The 17,942-nt window shown below is 41.7% G+C and overlaps 1 protein-coding gene across 1 annotated transcript; it reads left to right on the top strand.

Moving 5' to 3' along the window:
- Positions 1–7,886: 7,886 nt before the first annotated feature.
- Positions 7,887–13,292, top strand: LOC308691815 (UDP-glucuronosyltransferase 1A5-like; the record flags this gene model as incomplete). The annotated part of the gene is made up of 2 exons (XM_081367378.1): positions 7,887–8,729; positions 13,251–13,292. 2 exons carry the CDS (start codon positions 7,887–7,889, stop codon positions 13,290–13,292), a joined length of 885 nt encoding a protein of 294 aa, XP_081223504.1.
- Positions 13,293–17,942: the final 4,650 nt, after the last annotated feature.

Genomic DNA, 17,942 nt, shown 5'->3' with positions numbered 1-17,942 from the left:
AGAACGTGTGCATGGCTATGGTCACACATCAATTGGTTTAAATTTCACATAAAATCTAACTGAGACCTATTAATCAATGCAACTGGTCTTTGGACAAAATATTTATTATGTCCAGTCGTTAGCGTTGTTGTAGGGGGGAGGGCCCCCTAGTTTCCAACAAATGACTATAATTGACAAATGACAATAAAAAATTATCGAAACAGTTAAATCTAAAATGCAGGCATTTATATTTGTTAACTTTACAATTCCCAGTCAGACCTGCACTATTGAGTGTGATCTAGCCTGTACATCAAATGCACAGAGGATGATTATAAAAGTTAAACCAGAGAATTTATATTGTCTTGGTTACTAACGTAACCTCGGTTCCCTTTCGAGAGGTCTCTCCTATTGCGTAAGTAGCTTATGCTATGGGAACCCCCTTCGAAAACGCTGTACGTGCTTAACTTCGCTCTAATATTAGCCTGAGGCAAGATGCCTGAAGCCTTTAAGAATAAAGTATGAACCCAATAAGACGGTCAGTTATGGGCTTCATAAGGGAAAAAAGAGGAGTGGGCCTAATGAGGGCCAAACCTTAATAAATGATATATAATGTATAATATATATATGAACTATAGTTTGTGTAAAACAGGACCGGATAATATCGGGCCCATGTTTTATGGGGGACCTCTTGTGGAATGAGCTCTGATGCCTAAGGCCCTTAGACTCATAAACCAGCGGTATAGCGTCAACTATCCAGCGCGATAATCTCTGCTTTGAGACGGCGAGACCTTTGGTGCGGCCGCCAAAGCACACAAAAAGCTGTTCTGACTGTCTGAACGAGGCAGACTGCTCTACACTCTGAGGGCCCTGACGGGACAGAGTAAATTTGGGTCTCTTCCGTCCTCTAGTGAGGAAAGAGCTGCTAGGGAAATAACCTGTGCTCTGAGGGGAGTGGGGAGCACTTTAGGAATATAACCATGCCTTGGCTTAAGGACGGCTCTTGCAGTCGTTAGGTCCAAACTCAAGACAGGACACGCTCGAAGACAGCGCGTGTTAATCGCCCACTCTTTTAACGGAGACGAGCGCCAGTAAAAGAGCGGTTTTGAGCGAGAGATGCTTCAGGTCGGCAGACTGAAGTGGCTCAAACGGGGCGCCCTTTAGTGCTTCCAGGACCGTGGAGAGGTCCCAGATAGGCGCAGAGGGTTTAGCCTCCTTGCCCCTTTAAGGAAGCGGACAATGAGGGAGTTTCTTCCTAATGATTGTCCGGCCACAGGAGCGTGCAATGCTGTTATGAACGCCACATATACTTTGAGCGTGGAGGGGGTGCGACCCGCGTCCAAAAGCTCTTGTAAAAAGGCGAGTACACTCGGTATCTTGCAAGAGTGGGGGTTCAGGCTCCTAGCAGTGCACCAGCCAGAGGACACCCTCCATTTCTGAGCGTAGAGGCGCCTGGTTGAGGGTGCTCTTGCTTCAGTGATGGTTTTCAACACCCTATCTGGGAGGCACCCAGAAAACCCATTGAGGGGCCATACGTGAAGTCGATGCTAGATCCTCCCGTTCGCCTGTGTGAGGAGATCTCTGCTCACAGGGAACCGGCCATGGGGCTGATTTCAACAGTTGTGTCAATTCGGAGAACCAGATCTGGGTCTTCCAGAGAGGGGCTATAAGAAGCACTGCACATTTGCTTTCCCTGATCCGTTTGATGACCTGAGGTAGCATCGTGACCGGGGGAAAAGCATACAGCGGACGATTCGGCCATTCTTGGGCAAGTGCGTCCGTGTTCTTTGAGAAAAATAATCGGCAATGAGCGTTGTCTTCAGAGGCGAAGAGGTCGACCTCTGCCTCGCCGAAGATACCGTCAGAGGGTGGAGAGACCATTCCCCTGGGGAAACATTGTCTCTGGATAACATATCCGCACCCTGGTTCAGAATGCCTGGCACATGCGCTGCCCTCAGCGAGCGCAGGTTGTGCTGAGCCCATAGAATGAGACTCTTGGCCATGGCGTGCAAGGTGTTTGACCTGAGGCCGCCCTGGCGATTTATGTAAGACACCACTGCCATGTTGTCCGTGCGGACCAGGACATGGTCGCCTTTTTGATATGGGAGAAAGGCTCTGAGTGATAAAGTGACTGCTCTCATCTCCAGACAGTTTATGTGTAAGCGCTTCTCTGGGCTTGACCAAAGGCCAGAAACGGGCTCTTTAGCCAGCGTAGGAGAGGGCGCATGTGCAGTAATGCGAGCTGGAGCACCGCTGATGCTGAGGCCATGAGACCCAACGTCCTCTGGAATCTTTTGAGGGGGGCCGCGGACGCCCGCTCTGAAAGATGCCACTAGGCGCCGAATAGAGAACGCACGCTCCGAAGAAAGGCGCGCTTTCATAGAGTCTATTACTATACCCAGAAAGGAGATATTCTGGCTGGGAGATAGTGTGCTCTTGGAAAAGTTGGCCATTTAGACCCAGGCATTCTAGATGGCTGAGGATCCAAGATCTGTGAGTTATTAACTGTGCTTCTGATTGTGCTATAATAACCAATCATTGAGGTAGTTCAGTATTCGCACTCCCCGCTGTCTCAGGGGTGCTGCATCCATACACTTTGTGAAAGTACGGGGAGCCAACGATGGGCCGAACGGTAGTACTGTGTACTGGTAAGCCTGTCCCTCGAAAGCGAATCTCATAAATGGCCTGTGATTAAGCGATATTTGGATATGAAAATAAGCATCTTTCAGATCCACTAAGAAAAAACAATCTTCCGGGCGAATTTGCGCGAGGATATGTTTGGTCGTCAGCATTCTGAACGGGTGTCTGAGTTCAAGTGTCTGAGATCTAGGATGGGTCGGAGACCGCCATCCTTTTTTCGGGACGAGGAAATAGCGACTGTAGAAACCCAACTCGCTTTGTTAGGGGGAAACTGTTTCGACAGCACCCTTTCTCCAGCAGTTTGAGCACCTCGGTGCGGAGAACTTGTGAAACGTCTTTTCTCACTCTCGTCTCAACCACGGCTGAAAAGCGCGGCGGTCTGCGAGCAAACTGTAGCGAGTAGCCTTGTTTTATTATGTTCAACACCCATTTTGATATGTCGGGGATAGCTTCCCAGGCTTTGGCCCGTACAGCTAGGGGTTGAATAAAGGCTGGGGACGGGCCGCTGTGAGATAGGAACCCAGCCGTAAGACCCTCTTGACCTATTGATGCCGTGTGTACAGCGCTCATAAGCGGGGGCGCGCGCTGCACAGCGGGCGTACCCATAGTCACATTTCCAGCATGAGCTAGAGGGAAAACTGATGCGGGAACAGTTTTTATGTGTAGAGGTGCACACTGAAGAGTGGGCACACAATCTACGTTTATTGTCTCTCCCGCGCTGGTTCGGGGGAGAGTGAGCGTCGAGTTGACAGTGTTTGTGTGTAGGGGTGTGTGTTGTAAAGCAGGCACGCTCACTACTTTTATTAAACTTCCCGCGTGAGCTGGGGAAATATTTATGGCTGTGGGAACAGTGCTTGTGTGCAGGGGTGCGTACATGACAGTAGGCACGCACGCTACATTTATGAAACTTCCAGCGTGAGCTGTGGAAAAGTTTGAAACTGTGGGAACAGTGCTTGTGTGTAGGGGTGCGTACTTTGTAGTTGACACGTAACCTACATATGACACAGACAAAAAAGAGCTCCTTTTTGTGCTTTATTTGCGTCACCGTAAAACCGGCGTCTGTTTGCAGGTGAGCGTGTTTTGTAACAGGCCCATTGACTGCAACATCGACATTTCCAGCCACCTGAGAAGAGTAATGGGGAATGTGGAACATCTTATATTTGCAGGGGAGCATATATTGCTGGGATTTCATGGGAGGCGGGGTCAAAGTTGAGCCCGACCAACCTCGTCTTCGGACGCTGCCAAAGAGAGTGAGTCACGCGGGGGTGGGGCCGGCGTGAGCTCGTTCACTTTGGTGAAAAGATTAAGCGCAGCCGAGATTCGAACTCGGGTCTCTGGCGCGAAAGTCTCAGATTCCACCACTGAGCCACAAAAAGTGAGCCACACGGGGGCAGGGCCAGCAGGGAGGGCGTGAGGAGCAGGTTCGCTTTCTGTACGTAAGAAAGCTGGCCGCGAGCTCAGAGAAGAGAGCAGCATAATTTTTATCTGCCGCCAGAGCCGGGAATCGAACACAGGTCTCTGGCGTGAAAACCTTAGACCTTGCCACTGAACCACAGGGGGAAATGACAAAAGCTATCAGTTAGTGTGAGCAGATAAGAGAGCGTCATCATGTTTTGCATGCATTTGAAACAACGCCTCGCTGGAAATTTCTCTTTTAGAAATGTGTCGTGAACACAGCAAAGAAAGGATACGGCGCGCCGGATGGCTCAGCAGAAAGCGTAAGCTACTTATGCAATAGGAGAGACCTCTTGAAAGGGAACTCTGTTTCTATACATTTCATTCTCTAATTGAACGTATTAAAACCTTAGGTTTCATTAATGATTTGCACTTAAAACAACTAATGTAGGCAATTTTATAATTATGAAATTGTGTATTTCCATGTTTAATTATGTGATATACTCTAATTATGTATACCGCTAGTAAATATACTAGTTATGGTGACTTTCTGCTACCCTTCCTTGATTCATCCAGACAAAGTCTAAATTCCACTACCAGATCACTGTGGTAGTGAAGAATTTGGTGATCAAATGAGACCTGCTCACTAAATATATGATTCTGAAAAAGACTCCTTATTTACCACTCGCACTTTTGACTTTTGAGTTTCACACTTTTGAGTACATCATGTCTTGTTATTTTGTGTTCTTGTGTTTATCCAATAACTTTTTTCTCATCTTACAATAACCACAAATACATCAGTGTTCAATTATTGCATGGTCATTCAGAAGTTGTTCAGGTGTCTCACACGCAATGGAGCGTCATCAGTAAATGATTCCTTCAACAATGGAGTTCTGACCTGCCCAGCAAGCCAAACTTTTTGCTTGAAGGTGACCGAGGACTTCTCAAAGGGTCAGTTAAAACATCCTAGGGAGGACGCAGATGTTTCTGCAAAGCGTTATAATGACACTTTCCACTGACACTTTCTGATCATGCTGACCAACGCAAACAGACTTGATACAACGAGTCATTCTACAGACTGAATACCACCGCAACCAAGTGCAGGTGGAAGCAAACCCGGCCAAGAGGGTCATGTGACACCCTATCCAGCTGCTGCAGCATCCACACATTCTGCCATGCTTTCATTTTAATGTTCAACCTGTCTTAATGCTGTTATTTCAGGTGACGACTGGATTCCTGCACCAATCGACTAACGCTGCAAATTACAGGGGTCAGCCCTATGAACACTCAGAAAATAACACTGAAAATGTGGAAACAGGAAAATGTCCAAAAATGTTCCATTAGGCCAATCTAAATCTGTCCCAATGGGCCAGGGGCTGTAACTGTAAGGACTGATTTTCCTGCTAAGTCAAGACTCACCCTGCAATAAAGCCATAAAATGCACCCTGGACAGAAGATAGCAAAGACAGAGCACAGGACATTGTCCTGCCCAAACTTATCTCCTTCAACTCATCCCCCTCTCCCTCCTCAAGTCACTGAAAGTTCACTAAGAATGTCTATACAGTATATCACATATGATGTATCTTGTGAATCTATTGTTTTTCCTTTTCATGTTTGGTATCATTTTAAGTGTCTCAGTGTGATTGGTAAAATGGTCTAAATTTCATTGCATTGGTTTAATGAGAAATATTGAGAACTTAGGAGAATCCTGTTCTCCTCTCTGGGTGATGTCTCTTCAAGATATCTCTCGAAACCAGGTGCTACCCCCTGGGGTACAAGAATTGACACAAACAACTCTAAACAATATTTGTATAACCCTTTTGTTCTGGTCTGGGTATTTAAGGGTAGGTGACAGAGCAGTCTTTGGGACCCTTTACCAGAATCATCCCCCATACACAGTGGTTTCAGTGTTTTCCTGTTGGAAGGCACTGACACACCACTGTATGTCTTTGTCAGGAATGCATTGCTTACTTTTAGAGTCATCTTTGAGTATTTGATGTCATGTATTTATTATTTTTGAATTGGCTTTTAATCACTTGTATAATTGGCATGATACATTTTACCTGACAAATAAATGTTACATTTTGATTTATTCTGCATTTTTCAGAAATCATTATTTCCAGTAGATTAAAGTGCAGCCTGGTGTTTCCGCAAATCTCTGTCCAGGATAGATCACACCTAAGGCACTAATGAATGGAGCATGGGGCACATCATTAGACTTTCTGATTTCTGACTATCCCTGACTTAGCATGTTGAACGCTGCAACTATTACAAAAAAATAACACCTATGGGTCAGCAGTGAGCGGCCGCTTAGGGTAAAATAGTTGCACTGCTCCCTCTGGCTAGTTTGTGATCGTGAGCGCACATTCGCATCGTGACGTCTCAAAGCGACACTGGGTCCTTAATGAACGAATATTTGAAATTATGAGATGCTGATAATAATCAGAGATCTAAATTAATTCATAATCAATGTTTGTTTATTTTCTAATCAGAAACACAATCTAAATTTGATTATCACTCGAAATTAGAGTCAGATTAAGCGTAGAGCTAAAGTAATATTGAAACTAAATTCCAATAAATTAAGTGAACTTAACTGGAGCGCTGAAAAGACATACATGCATTATTCCTTCGGCCACCATTGGATTCCGTCATTGGGTCAATGGGTGGTCCTTACAAAAGAAAACAAAAGTTCTAAAACATGTTTGACACTTTCTGGAATTTTATCTTTTTACAAAACTCTACGAACTAGTTCTTAGAGATTCTGTGTCAGGTTCTCCAGTTTCTGTGTCCAGGGGCAAAGTGCAAAACCTCCCCAGCGCCCACACACCTCCTCCTCCACTCCGTTCAGCACAATGTGCTCAATGAATTAATGTATCAACAGAAATATATTTAGATTTTCTCGCTCTAGATGTTTTTATTATTTTTATTACATTTTATTATTTATCTTTTTTGACAAATCCTTAATTTCAGTTGTTAACTGGCTAGTGTAATTTTTTACAGTAATTCCAGTAGCAGTGTGCAATCTCACTCTAAACTGATGCAGTTGCCTTGCAGTTCCTACAGAGGGAAGTCTCACTGTTGGAAACTGTGAGGCATGCATGGTTTTGGACTGTTAGTTTTTGTATAAGCCAATCATGCCATACATGATCACAATTGCAAGCTTATCTGGTCAACAAGGCTTCTATCCCTATAAACACACATGCAGATAAAAGGCCAGTATTTGAAGACAGGCTGTGTTTGATTTTTATCTTCAAGCTCATTATTCACTATTTAAAAAAATAAATGTTTAAAAGGGCACAACTAGAATTAGTAATTAACTTTAATTATACATTGTTTCACAGATTTTAGTGTCTGTTTCAATGTAGCATTTTAAAGTGTCTTGGTTTTTGGTTAGTGCTTGTTTAATAGGTTATAGATTAGTGATAAATAGATATAACAGTATCCTGTAATATTTTGATTTCTGTTCAAATGTGAGGTAAAATTGCAAATACAAATTTTAACACGTCCTCATCCATTTTTAAATCTTTAGTTACTCTACCAGCATCCAGTATGTTATGTTGCACCTTATGACATTTCATGCTGCCATGAGTTTTGCATTTGACAAAAATCATTTATATAAAAGTAGTTTTCCTCACCCCCAATACCCCCCCCCCCTATTTTTTTTTTTTTTTACTTTCACCCTGATTGGTTGCTTCACCACCTTATTTAGATAAAGTCCCACCCAGCTGCAATAATCTCCACCTCTGCTTGCATAAAACAGACTTATTGTGAGATATTGGAGTAGTTTAAGCTGCACCTAACCTGGTTGTTTCTCGTCTACCTCTCATCCAGCTGGCAAAACCCACAGTGAGAGATTTTATTATACCACTGATAAAATGGCTGGCGTGTGGTTGCTCCTGGTTCTGTTCCTCTTGGGTTCAGCTGAAGCTGGGAAACTGTTGGTTATTCCATCAGATGGCAGTCACTGGTTAGGAATGAAGCCTATTGTGGAGGAGCTGGGGAGGAGAGGAAACCAGGTGGTGGTCGTCATTCCAGAGGCGAGTCTAAGTATGGGTCCTTCACAGAATACCACCACTCTGACATATCCAGTGAACTACACCAAGGCTGAATTAGAAGCAGGCTTAGCAGATACAATAAACACACTTCTGAGTATTGATATCTCTACAGACCTGGCCAAGTTCCAGGTGTTCATTATTTCACTGGATCTTCTTCAAAGCGTCATAGTGAGGAACGCAGAGGGTCTGCTCTTCAACAAGGACTTGATGAATGAACTGAAAGACTACAACTTTGATGCTATTCTCACAGATCCATTTGAGCCCACTGGAGCTATAGCTGGTGAATATCTCTCCATTCCAACTATTTATATGCAAATAAACCATCCTTGTGGTGTTGATGCTCTTGCCAGTCAATGTCCAATTCCAGCCTCTTATGTTCCACAACGTTACACTCAATTTACTGACCACATGAATCTTTGGCAAAGAAGTGTGAACCTGGTAAGGACTCTCCTGCAGTCCATGGCTTGCAGACATTTGTTTACTCGTGCAGATGAGATCGCCTCACGTGTACTGCAGAGAAAAGCATCGATAGTTGAGATCATGAGCCGTGCAGCTCTCTGGTTTATGCGGTTTGACTTTGCCTTGGAATACCCACGACCGTTGATGCCTAACATGGTCATGATTGGAGGAATGGCAACTAAGAGGCCAAAACCATTGTCACAAGTAAGCTCCCATAATTACATTTGCATGCAATTGCATGTAGCCTACATGTGCACTAACAGTATCGTTGCTTACTTTAACAAGTGTGCTAACAATATTCACAAAATAAAAAAGGACAAAGAAGTCAGGTCAGCAAGGTTCCAGAGTCTTTTATAGTTTTCTCTCATAAACAAAATAAACAACGAAACGAAAGTAGCGATTCTGTGTCTTCAACATAAGGTTTTTAAAAACCCGAATATGATCCCTGGGGTACCCCTTTTCTAACCCGAATATTTGGTCATGTAAACGTGTATCGGCATATCCCCGTCAAAAGGAACATTGATTTGTGTTCTGCGCATGTTCTATTTGCAAGGAATCTTGGTCTTTGAGTAGAGACGGCGCATACAAAAACCCGCGTGCAGTATACTGGAAGTAAACAAGAAGTAGAGGTAAACATGGCGAGACGCAGCACAGCACCACACTTTTGGAGTGAGGAGGAAAGCGCAAACAAAGGCGATCGCTATCTGCCCCGAACTATTCATTATCCGCGTGCTGCTGTTGTTGTTGTTGTTGTCTTTGGATACAGGAAGAAGAATCGTAACTTACGCATATTGCGTCTTAAGGTTGTCCGTACGTCCAGACGCTAAACGTCGGCGTTTACATCGGGATATTGCCTATTGATTCCAAATTTCATGTATACAGGAGTAACTCTCTCTGCTCACGCATGTTAACGGGTTATTCCGAATGTTTCAGAAACCCAAATAGTGACCTTAAAGCTATGGTCTACGATTTCAAAGATTGTTCATTATTAATAACCTCGTTTAGATGCTGGTTATGGTTCTACAGTACAATCCTAACAATATGAAGAGAAAAAAGAATGAAAAAAATCCATTCACTCTATTGGGTGTACACCCGCAGAGAAGTTGACCAATGTAAGCCGTCCGGCCGGACAGCTTACATTGGTCAACTGCTCTCATCCAATCCCCCGCTCTGCTTGAAACTCCACGTGGCGCTCGCGTCTCCACCTCAACGCACCCCACCCCGCCCCCCTCCTGCAACATGAAATTTCGCGTGCAAGCAGCTGACAGTCTATGGTAGCTAGCAGAGTAGCATCAGCTCAGCAATGGAGAAAAAAACAAACCGAAAGCAGCAAGCGGCCCCTGCTTGCCCCCACAGTCACGGCTGACTTTTTGTTGAGCAGGCTCCCAGCTGGCTGTAGGTAGCGGCAGCGCGCAGTGATATGACGGGGAAGAAAATAGTGCCAAGCCATTACGAGGTCTGACCTCTCCATAGACAGCGGTTTTGTGACGCAAATATATCACTCTTTTGAACACATATTGATTTGAGAAGAAAAAAGCTTTATTGCCGTGACCCCAGCAAACTTGCCGGACTAATTTCATCTTGACCAAAACTGGACCGGAGCTCGGCTCACAGGACGCTGTCGGGGGTAAGTCATGGTCAATGCACCACACTGCTTATGGGGAAGCTATAGAGATTCATGTCTAAAATCCTGAACTATCCCTTTAAATGGTTGTAATTCAAGAATGCTTTGGAATATAGACATATGGTTGGTCTTGTTTTTATGAAAACATTTGCCAGATTATTGTAGTGAAATAAAATTGTTATATAAGTGAAATAAATTATGAAAGTGAAACAGAAAAAAAGTTATATAAGTTTGAGTTTATGAAAATATAGAATGAAAAATTATTTATATTTTATATAAAATATATATATTATAAAATATATTTTACTCTAAAACTGCTAGAAAATTAAAGCCAAAAATCTAAACAAGTTGTGTTCCAAATTTTAGGTTGATATCTCAAAAAATGAGCTTTCAGTAAGATTTTATTTGGGCGCAGTACCAAACTTTTTCACTAGATGGACAGCCAGCTTCCTTACTGACCATATAAGGGCGTCTCCATTTTCATATATGTTTTGAGTGATCTGAACCATGTCTTTCCATAATTTCATACAATTTATTAAGTATACATCCTATTCAGAAATAGTATGGGTGTTTTGGCAGTATTTGATTTGATTTCAACCTCTAATAAACATAAAAAGAGCACATATGTGCGTTATAGCTCGCTGCCGCATCACAAATCGAGAATCCATAATATTTTTCTTTATATTCTAAACATTTTCAGACCTTTTTTTCTCATAACATTTAATTAGTGTTATCTTTTAAACTCTTGGCATGAAAACAAACTGAGGTTTCTACCAATCTTTCATGATTTTTCATGTTTATTTCTATTTCAAAATAAAGGCCTAAACACGCCTAATGAATTTATTCTTGTTGCAAATTGATAAATTACTGCTTTTATGTAATTTATTTTAAAAAACAGTCATCAAATATGAAAACTAGAGATTGTAAGCTTTCAAATGATATATAGTTTGTCAATATTACTTTAGGTTTTTAATAAGATATTAATGTTCTAAATATATATGGGCAAACATCCCAGGTGGGACGGTGACAGTTAAAGGGATAACGTAATATAGTCCCAATGTCCTCAAACGAGTGCTTCACATTTACTGATGTTCTAGAGTGCTACTATTACTAAAATATGTCAAATTTTAATCCCCATATGATGATAGAGACAGTATTGTACATAAATACATTTGTTTCATTCATATAATTTGAATAGATTTTTTACCTGGGTCATTTTTCTTTCGGGAACTGGTGTAGAAGTTTTAGGGTTAGGGTTAGGGTCATTTTCTTCTCACTCACTGACATTGGTGTAATGTTTTGATATCACCACAAGATGGTGTGGGCAGTGTCCCTAAATGCGGCCAACATGTCTAAGATTTACAAATTTGACTATCATTGTGTCAAGAGGCAAAAATGCAATGTCCTTATATGAGGACGCAGGGTCTCAGACTGAGCATCATGTTTAATATATTGTAAGCTATAGCTTTCACATTGGTTGGAGATATAGGCAAGGCAAGGCAAGTTTATTTATATAGCACATTTCATACACAATGGTAATTCAAAGTGCTTTACACAATGCTCATTCAGTAAATGCATAGCTAAACAGATATATATAAATAGATAGTTTTTAATGGTCATTTATAGGCTTTTTTTTTTAATTTATTTTTTTATGAAACCACACATATAGGGAGAGGCTGGGTATGGTTGTAACATCACCACCAATTCTACCAATCAGGGATAAGATAGGATTCATAATCCTTTAGTTATTTAACCACTTCCTCCCAGATCCCATATTAATGGTTGTCAAAATAGACACATGCAGATTTTATGAAGACAAAAATAGATTTTTTGGTAAGAATGTAATTTTATTTACCAAAACTATATTTTGTTTAGTACTTCAAATGTTGCAGATATAATCATATAAATTAAATTAGATTAAATTGTATAGTTTCTCAGACAAAATGTGATGATTTTAACCTGCTAATACAGCTTAACAACAGCTGACAGATGTGGGGTGGTTTGTAACATTTTTAAAACGTGTTATAACCATCCTCTTATATACAACTGAGCACAGTTTATTTTTGATAACACAGAATGAATAGACAGTGGAAAAGACAGATATATGTGTGCCGGCCAGTGTTTTTATTTTATTTTATTTGAGTAATAAATGTAAGTGTGAGTAAATTGTTCCCTATGCAGTTTATGGGCCGACCTGCACTCCAGGGTTAACAACATTGAATTTTCACCATTGTGACTCTGTTTGAGAATATTCACACATAGACACACAATCTCACACACACATTAGCACTGTTTTGTTGTGGGAAATGTGAAAAGGGTCCATTATCTGCAGCCTTGTTCCCACAGCGGAATCAGAGCAGTTTTGTCATCCGAAATGACACTCTAGGTTTAAAATAAATAAAAATGACCACATTCTTTTATATTTCATATAGACAAGAACAGCAAACCAATGTTATATCAAACTGATTAGAACATTAATAGCTGAATTCATTAGGGCTTACAGTATTCATAAACATTTGATATTGATGGCATTTAGGCACTGGATTTGAATTCAGTGTAGCCTATAATAAGATTTGTGTGACAGAATAACCAGAGAGAAAGAGAGACATTATTTGATGTAAGTAGGGTGTGTGGATGCATTCTAATCTATACTGTATGCAAGTATCTCTTTCAGTATACATGACAACCTTTAAAAGTACATTTTAAGTACATTTTAAGTGACCTACTAAAGCCACTTTTTCCACCTGCATCATGAAAGTGCTTTGTGAGATTGACTCTTGTATATATTTTAACAGTATGTTGGATCATGTTAGATTTACTCGTGTTCTGAATTGCTCTGAAACCAGTGCAGGATTTTAGATTTAGATGTGTTTATCTTTAGACCTTTTGTCAGTTCTATAAATTCATTAGAATTTTAATCAAACACACTCATTTGTTTAAGATTAAGTTGCAAACCGGTCATTGTGTGTAAAAACATGTGCTCTGTAATCTTTCTCTCATTCAGAGTTTGCTTTTTGACCACTTAAGCCCCTCTTGCCACCGCACCTTGTAGGTGAGAGTTCATGTGTTTGCGTGACTGCCTTGTGTTCCTGTGTGTTTAGAGAGTTTGCGTGATATGTGGGGCAATCCTGGACAGACCATAGTGACTTGCAGAATTGTTTTGAACATTTTGTCAAGAGGTAAAGATATAACCAGTAACTTTAACCTCTAATAAACTCTGAATGAACCAGAAAAAAATCTTAAATTCTTGAATGATTTCTGGATTTATAAACAATTGTGAAGGGGAAAAAACTTCAGTGATTACAAATTACTATCAGTGACCTTACCTTAATTTTTTGTCTGATCAATTAAAAAATGTAATGACTTGAATACACCTGTTTTATGATTGTAATGTTTAAAACATTTTAATCCCTTTTTAAAAATTAATTTAGATATTTTTAGGCATAAAGTAAAAAATTGTCAGAATGATACAACTGTTTTCTAAAAAATAAAAGAATTAAATTCTTAAAAATGAATCAAGTAGTTTGGCTTAATATTTCTGTAATAGTTTTGAGAAAATAAATACACATGCAGAAACAGGGATTTGCACCACATGAACCAAACTAACTTTGCCTTATCATAAAAAGGTCAAATTATCTGATATTTTAAGATACTTTTTTGACATTTTTCTGCAGGGGTCATCTTTATGATATAATTTCTTGTTTTATGTTTTTATTTCTGCATGTATATATATATATATATATATATATATATATATATATATATATATATATATATATATATATATATATATATATATATATATATATATTGTCTCAGAACTATTAAACAATATTGACCCAAACTACGGTACTTCATAATACATTTTTAAAGGGCACCTATTATGACTCTTTTCACAAGATGTAAAATAAGTCTCTGATGTCCCCAGAGTATGTATGTGAAGTTTTAGCTCAAATACCCAACAGATCATTTTTTACAGCATGTTTAAATTGTCATTTTTGGGGGCTCAGAAAAACGTGCTGTTTTAGTGTGTATCCCTTGTAACAACAATGACTTATGTTAGGGAATTAATTAGCTCAAATTAGCCTTAATGTGAATATGCATACGTTGCTTACATGAATTAAAGAATTACCAAATAGGGAATTGGTCAAAACCTCGGCTTATATCAGCGGTTACACAATTACTTGTAGTACTCCCTGATATAGACGGGTAGAATATGTTCAATTTGGGGAAATTGTAGGTATAAGTTGAAGAATGTTCATTTATTGTACGAACTGTATGTCCAGCACACAAAAGGTACAATATCTGAACGGAAATCTCACGTCTTTAACACTGATAGACAATTTCTTTTCTGTGGCCACAAGAAAATAACTTATCTTAGTGTTTTGGACCATTTGAGATTTCTTTCAATAGCAAAATTTATCGTAGAGCGTTAAGAGGTAAAGATCTGCACTACTCAGGGACTCAGTATTGAAACAAACAGGCAAACTTAATTCAAATGATTTAACAAAGTTTATTCAAACGAGCTACTGGTTACATATACTAATTTTAAATCACACAGGAGTAAATATGCATAAACAAAACAATATACGATCGCAAATAAGGAATATAACAAAATAAACGTAAGATCAAAGGTTAGAGCAGGGGAAGAAAAAGGGAGAATATAAGAGAGAGAGAGAGAGAGAGAGAGAGAATTTTAAGAATGGGTTTTGTGTGTGTACACTGAGAGCGTGGTAAGGAGAGGTGTGTGTGTGTGTGTGTGTAGGAGCACGCTTTTAGCAGCACGTGGCCGTGTGTTGCTGTCTAGGACCACGTGAATAGGTGGTCGTGTATGTGTGTATGTGCAGATGTGTGCGTCAAAGAGTGTGTAAGTGTGAGTAAAGAGAAATTAGAGATAGGTAGAACAGTTCAGTCATTCACACGAAACCCCAATAGACACCGTAATGTTAGACACTTTAAACAGCACTTCAGATTGTAAATTTAAAATCTACGTTACTCGGGGTGAAGCTCGGCCTTTGTGTGTCCGTGCGTCGAGTCGGAGTAGACAAAGCGTCTGGTCACGTGGTCACCGAAACAGAGGTCACAGCGTCTGGTTGCTATGGCGACTGGAAACGAGCGAAAACTTAGCAAGATGACTTTAGCTTTAAGTTGATTTCGTTGGTTGGTTGAAGGAGACTATCAACTGAAGTAAAAGTAGTTTCAAGAAAATAAAACTTGGAAGAAAAATGAAAATAAACGCGAACGAAGCTTCCAAGGATGGAAGAAGGCGTGTCGTTTCTCTCTCTCTGGCGATGTGCCCTGAGATCAGAGAAGCGCGGCATTTTGAAGGGGTTAAGCCCAGCCTCTTTAGGTGCATGACCCAATCGCCTGGAAGGGCGATTGTGACTACCTCCTGACGTTTTGCGGAGGCTCACGCCCCTTCTTAATAGTTATGGAGAAGCTAAACTTGTTCCTATCGTTAATAACACTGGATTTAATAAAATAACGCGTCTTCGGAGATTTTGGGTTAAAGATTCCACACCGTTGGGATTTATGGAGCACAATGATACCACGAATGGTATCTTTATGACATAGTCACCCGCGGATACATGATTTTTCGCGATTATAGTCACATCAAATGGATTACAAATCAATAAACTATATAGGCATAATATTTGGGACAAGGGATCATGCATACATCAAGAGAATACATTTTAAACATTTCACAAGATGATTTTGATTCACACGTGGTAGGATCTGTGTGTGTTTCCTTGTGTGTGTGTGCTGGAAGAGTCACTGAAGGTTCATCCTGCTGCGTTGAACTTTTGTCCCCGAGCACGGGATGAGAGTCTATGTGTGTGCGTGTTACTAGTTTTGATTAGATTAGCGGTCGAACAGAGTCTGGTTGTTTTCTTACGTGTTGACTGAGTGTCTAAATGTAAATGAATGTCAGAGAGAGGATCCTTGGGGTTCTCTCGAGATTGCTCTTATTGGTCAGCGGATGTTCGCCAAGCCATAATTCCGAGGTCAGCAGTAAGGAATCTCTGTTTTCAGATTAGGCAGTTAATGATTTGCGCCATTTATCGGCGCCGTTGGGTCTGGTGTCCAGGAAGGCAGAATCTTGAGGCAATAGAGGTGTTTGTGGATTAGGACACCAGTGATTTAATTAGGTCTCAGAGCAGAAGACAGGCTAATTTCAGTACATTAACATATAGAGAGATAGAGCTGGTGATCTGACCATCTGCTGTGTTTTACATTCCCCCCTTGATGAGTTGACGGGCGTGTATAGGCTTAGGCGACTCATCACGGTAGCAATGGTCAGATGGCAGGTCAGGGAGATGAGGCGGCTAGAAAGGGGTTGTTAAGGTTGCAGGTTGAGTTCGATGAGGTCCTCAGCATTCTCTGGTGAGACGTCGTCCTTCCGAGGGTTTCTCCTGAAGCCTACGGAGACTGCCTCTGTGAGCTTGGTTGTAGAGGTTCGGATTGCGTTGACTCTTCGGTACAGGACATAGGCCAAGCCCAAGGTGAGGGTGTGTCCGATGATGGTGGAAACACATAGTGCAGTATCAGCTGCGGTCCAAGCTTGAATGACAGGTGAAGTATTCAGGATGGGCAATCGAGACAAGGCTTGAAGGGCTGAGTCCAAGGGAGCTATGTCGACGATTTGTGACCCCCCTTCTGCAATTAGCTTTTCAAGTTCTGGGTCCAGAGTGAAGTTCTGATTCCTAAAGAAGGAGGGAATTTCTAGCTCGGCTTGGTACTCTTCGCTTGGCAGGTGATACAAGGCCAGGTCATCCAGGTGGAGGATGGCTCCTCGTGGGACTTGAATCCACATGCTTTGGTTGAGTAGATTGACGCGGGTCGCAGTGTCGTGTTGGTCGTAGGTCAGCGTTGCTGACCGCACTGGAGTGTTCACGAGCCATCGATTTCCTACGATCTCGGCTTGTGTCTCGGTGACTTGGCCGCGAGGCTTAGCATCAGCTGGACAGCGTGCGTCGTTAGCTAGTTGTTGCAGGCCGCAGATTCCATCTGTGTTGTCCCTGAGGAAAGGCTTGCTCGGGCAGAGGTAGTGGATATCTTTGGTGAGAGTGCACATGTGCAAATTAGGGGCGAGATACAGTTGTGGGTCGCTGTCGTGGTAAGCTACCACTTCTGGAGTCCGTACCCTAAATTGAGTGTTTTGCTGCCAGAATCCCAGGTTGACCACGTCTTTAAGTCTGTAGATTCGGCTTGATTCTATGATGGGCAGATTGAGGAGGAAACCGATCTCTAGCTGTGTCGGGTCAATGTAAAGTGGAATGACGCTACCCAAGGAGTAGGCCAGGTGGATCTGTATCGGATCAGTGGGAGTCGTGACGGCGGAAGCCAGCACGTCTTGTACCAAGCTTAGGGGTATCAGGTACGGTGGAATTCTACCCATGGCTAAGCTGTCCAGGGATGAGCTCACTTCTCTGAGCATGTCGGTCATTAATGCGGTGACTAACTGTGTTTGGGCAAAGTCATTTTGGAAAACTGTGAACATCTGTTTGATGGAGGTTACAGTACGGTTCAACATGACACTGTGGGTGTTGAGGACGGTTATCGTTCCTCTCAGTGTCTTACCTATGGTGGTCAGGGATGCGCTCTGTACGGTGAGTTGATCTTTCAACAGTGGAAGTTCCGTCTGGATTTCTGCCACATGCCTTCGTACAGTGGCTATGTTCACGGCGTTGACGCTGGACATGCCAAGGTTGAACAGCGTGCCTACGGCAGCAGCGGCTCCGAGAAGCGCTCCTAGGAACCTTTTGGAACGTTTGTTATGGCCGCTAAGTTCC

This window comes from Scardinius erythrophthalmus (assembly GCF_964197995.2).
Source record: "Scardinius erythrophthalmus genome assembly, chromosome: 6".
Classification (NCBI taxonomy): domain Eukaryota; kingdom Metazoa; phylum Chordata; class Actinopteri; order Cypriniformes; family Leuciscidae; genus Scardinius; species Scardinius erythrophthalmus.
Note: the sequence above shows the minus strand (reverse complement) of the source record. Positions and strands in the feature narration are given on the sequence as shown.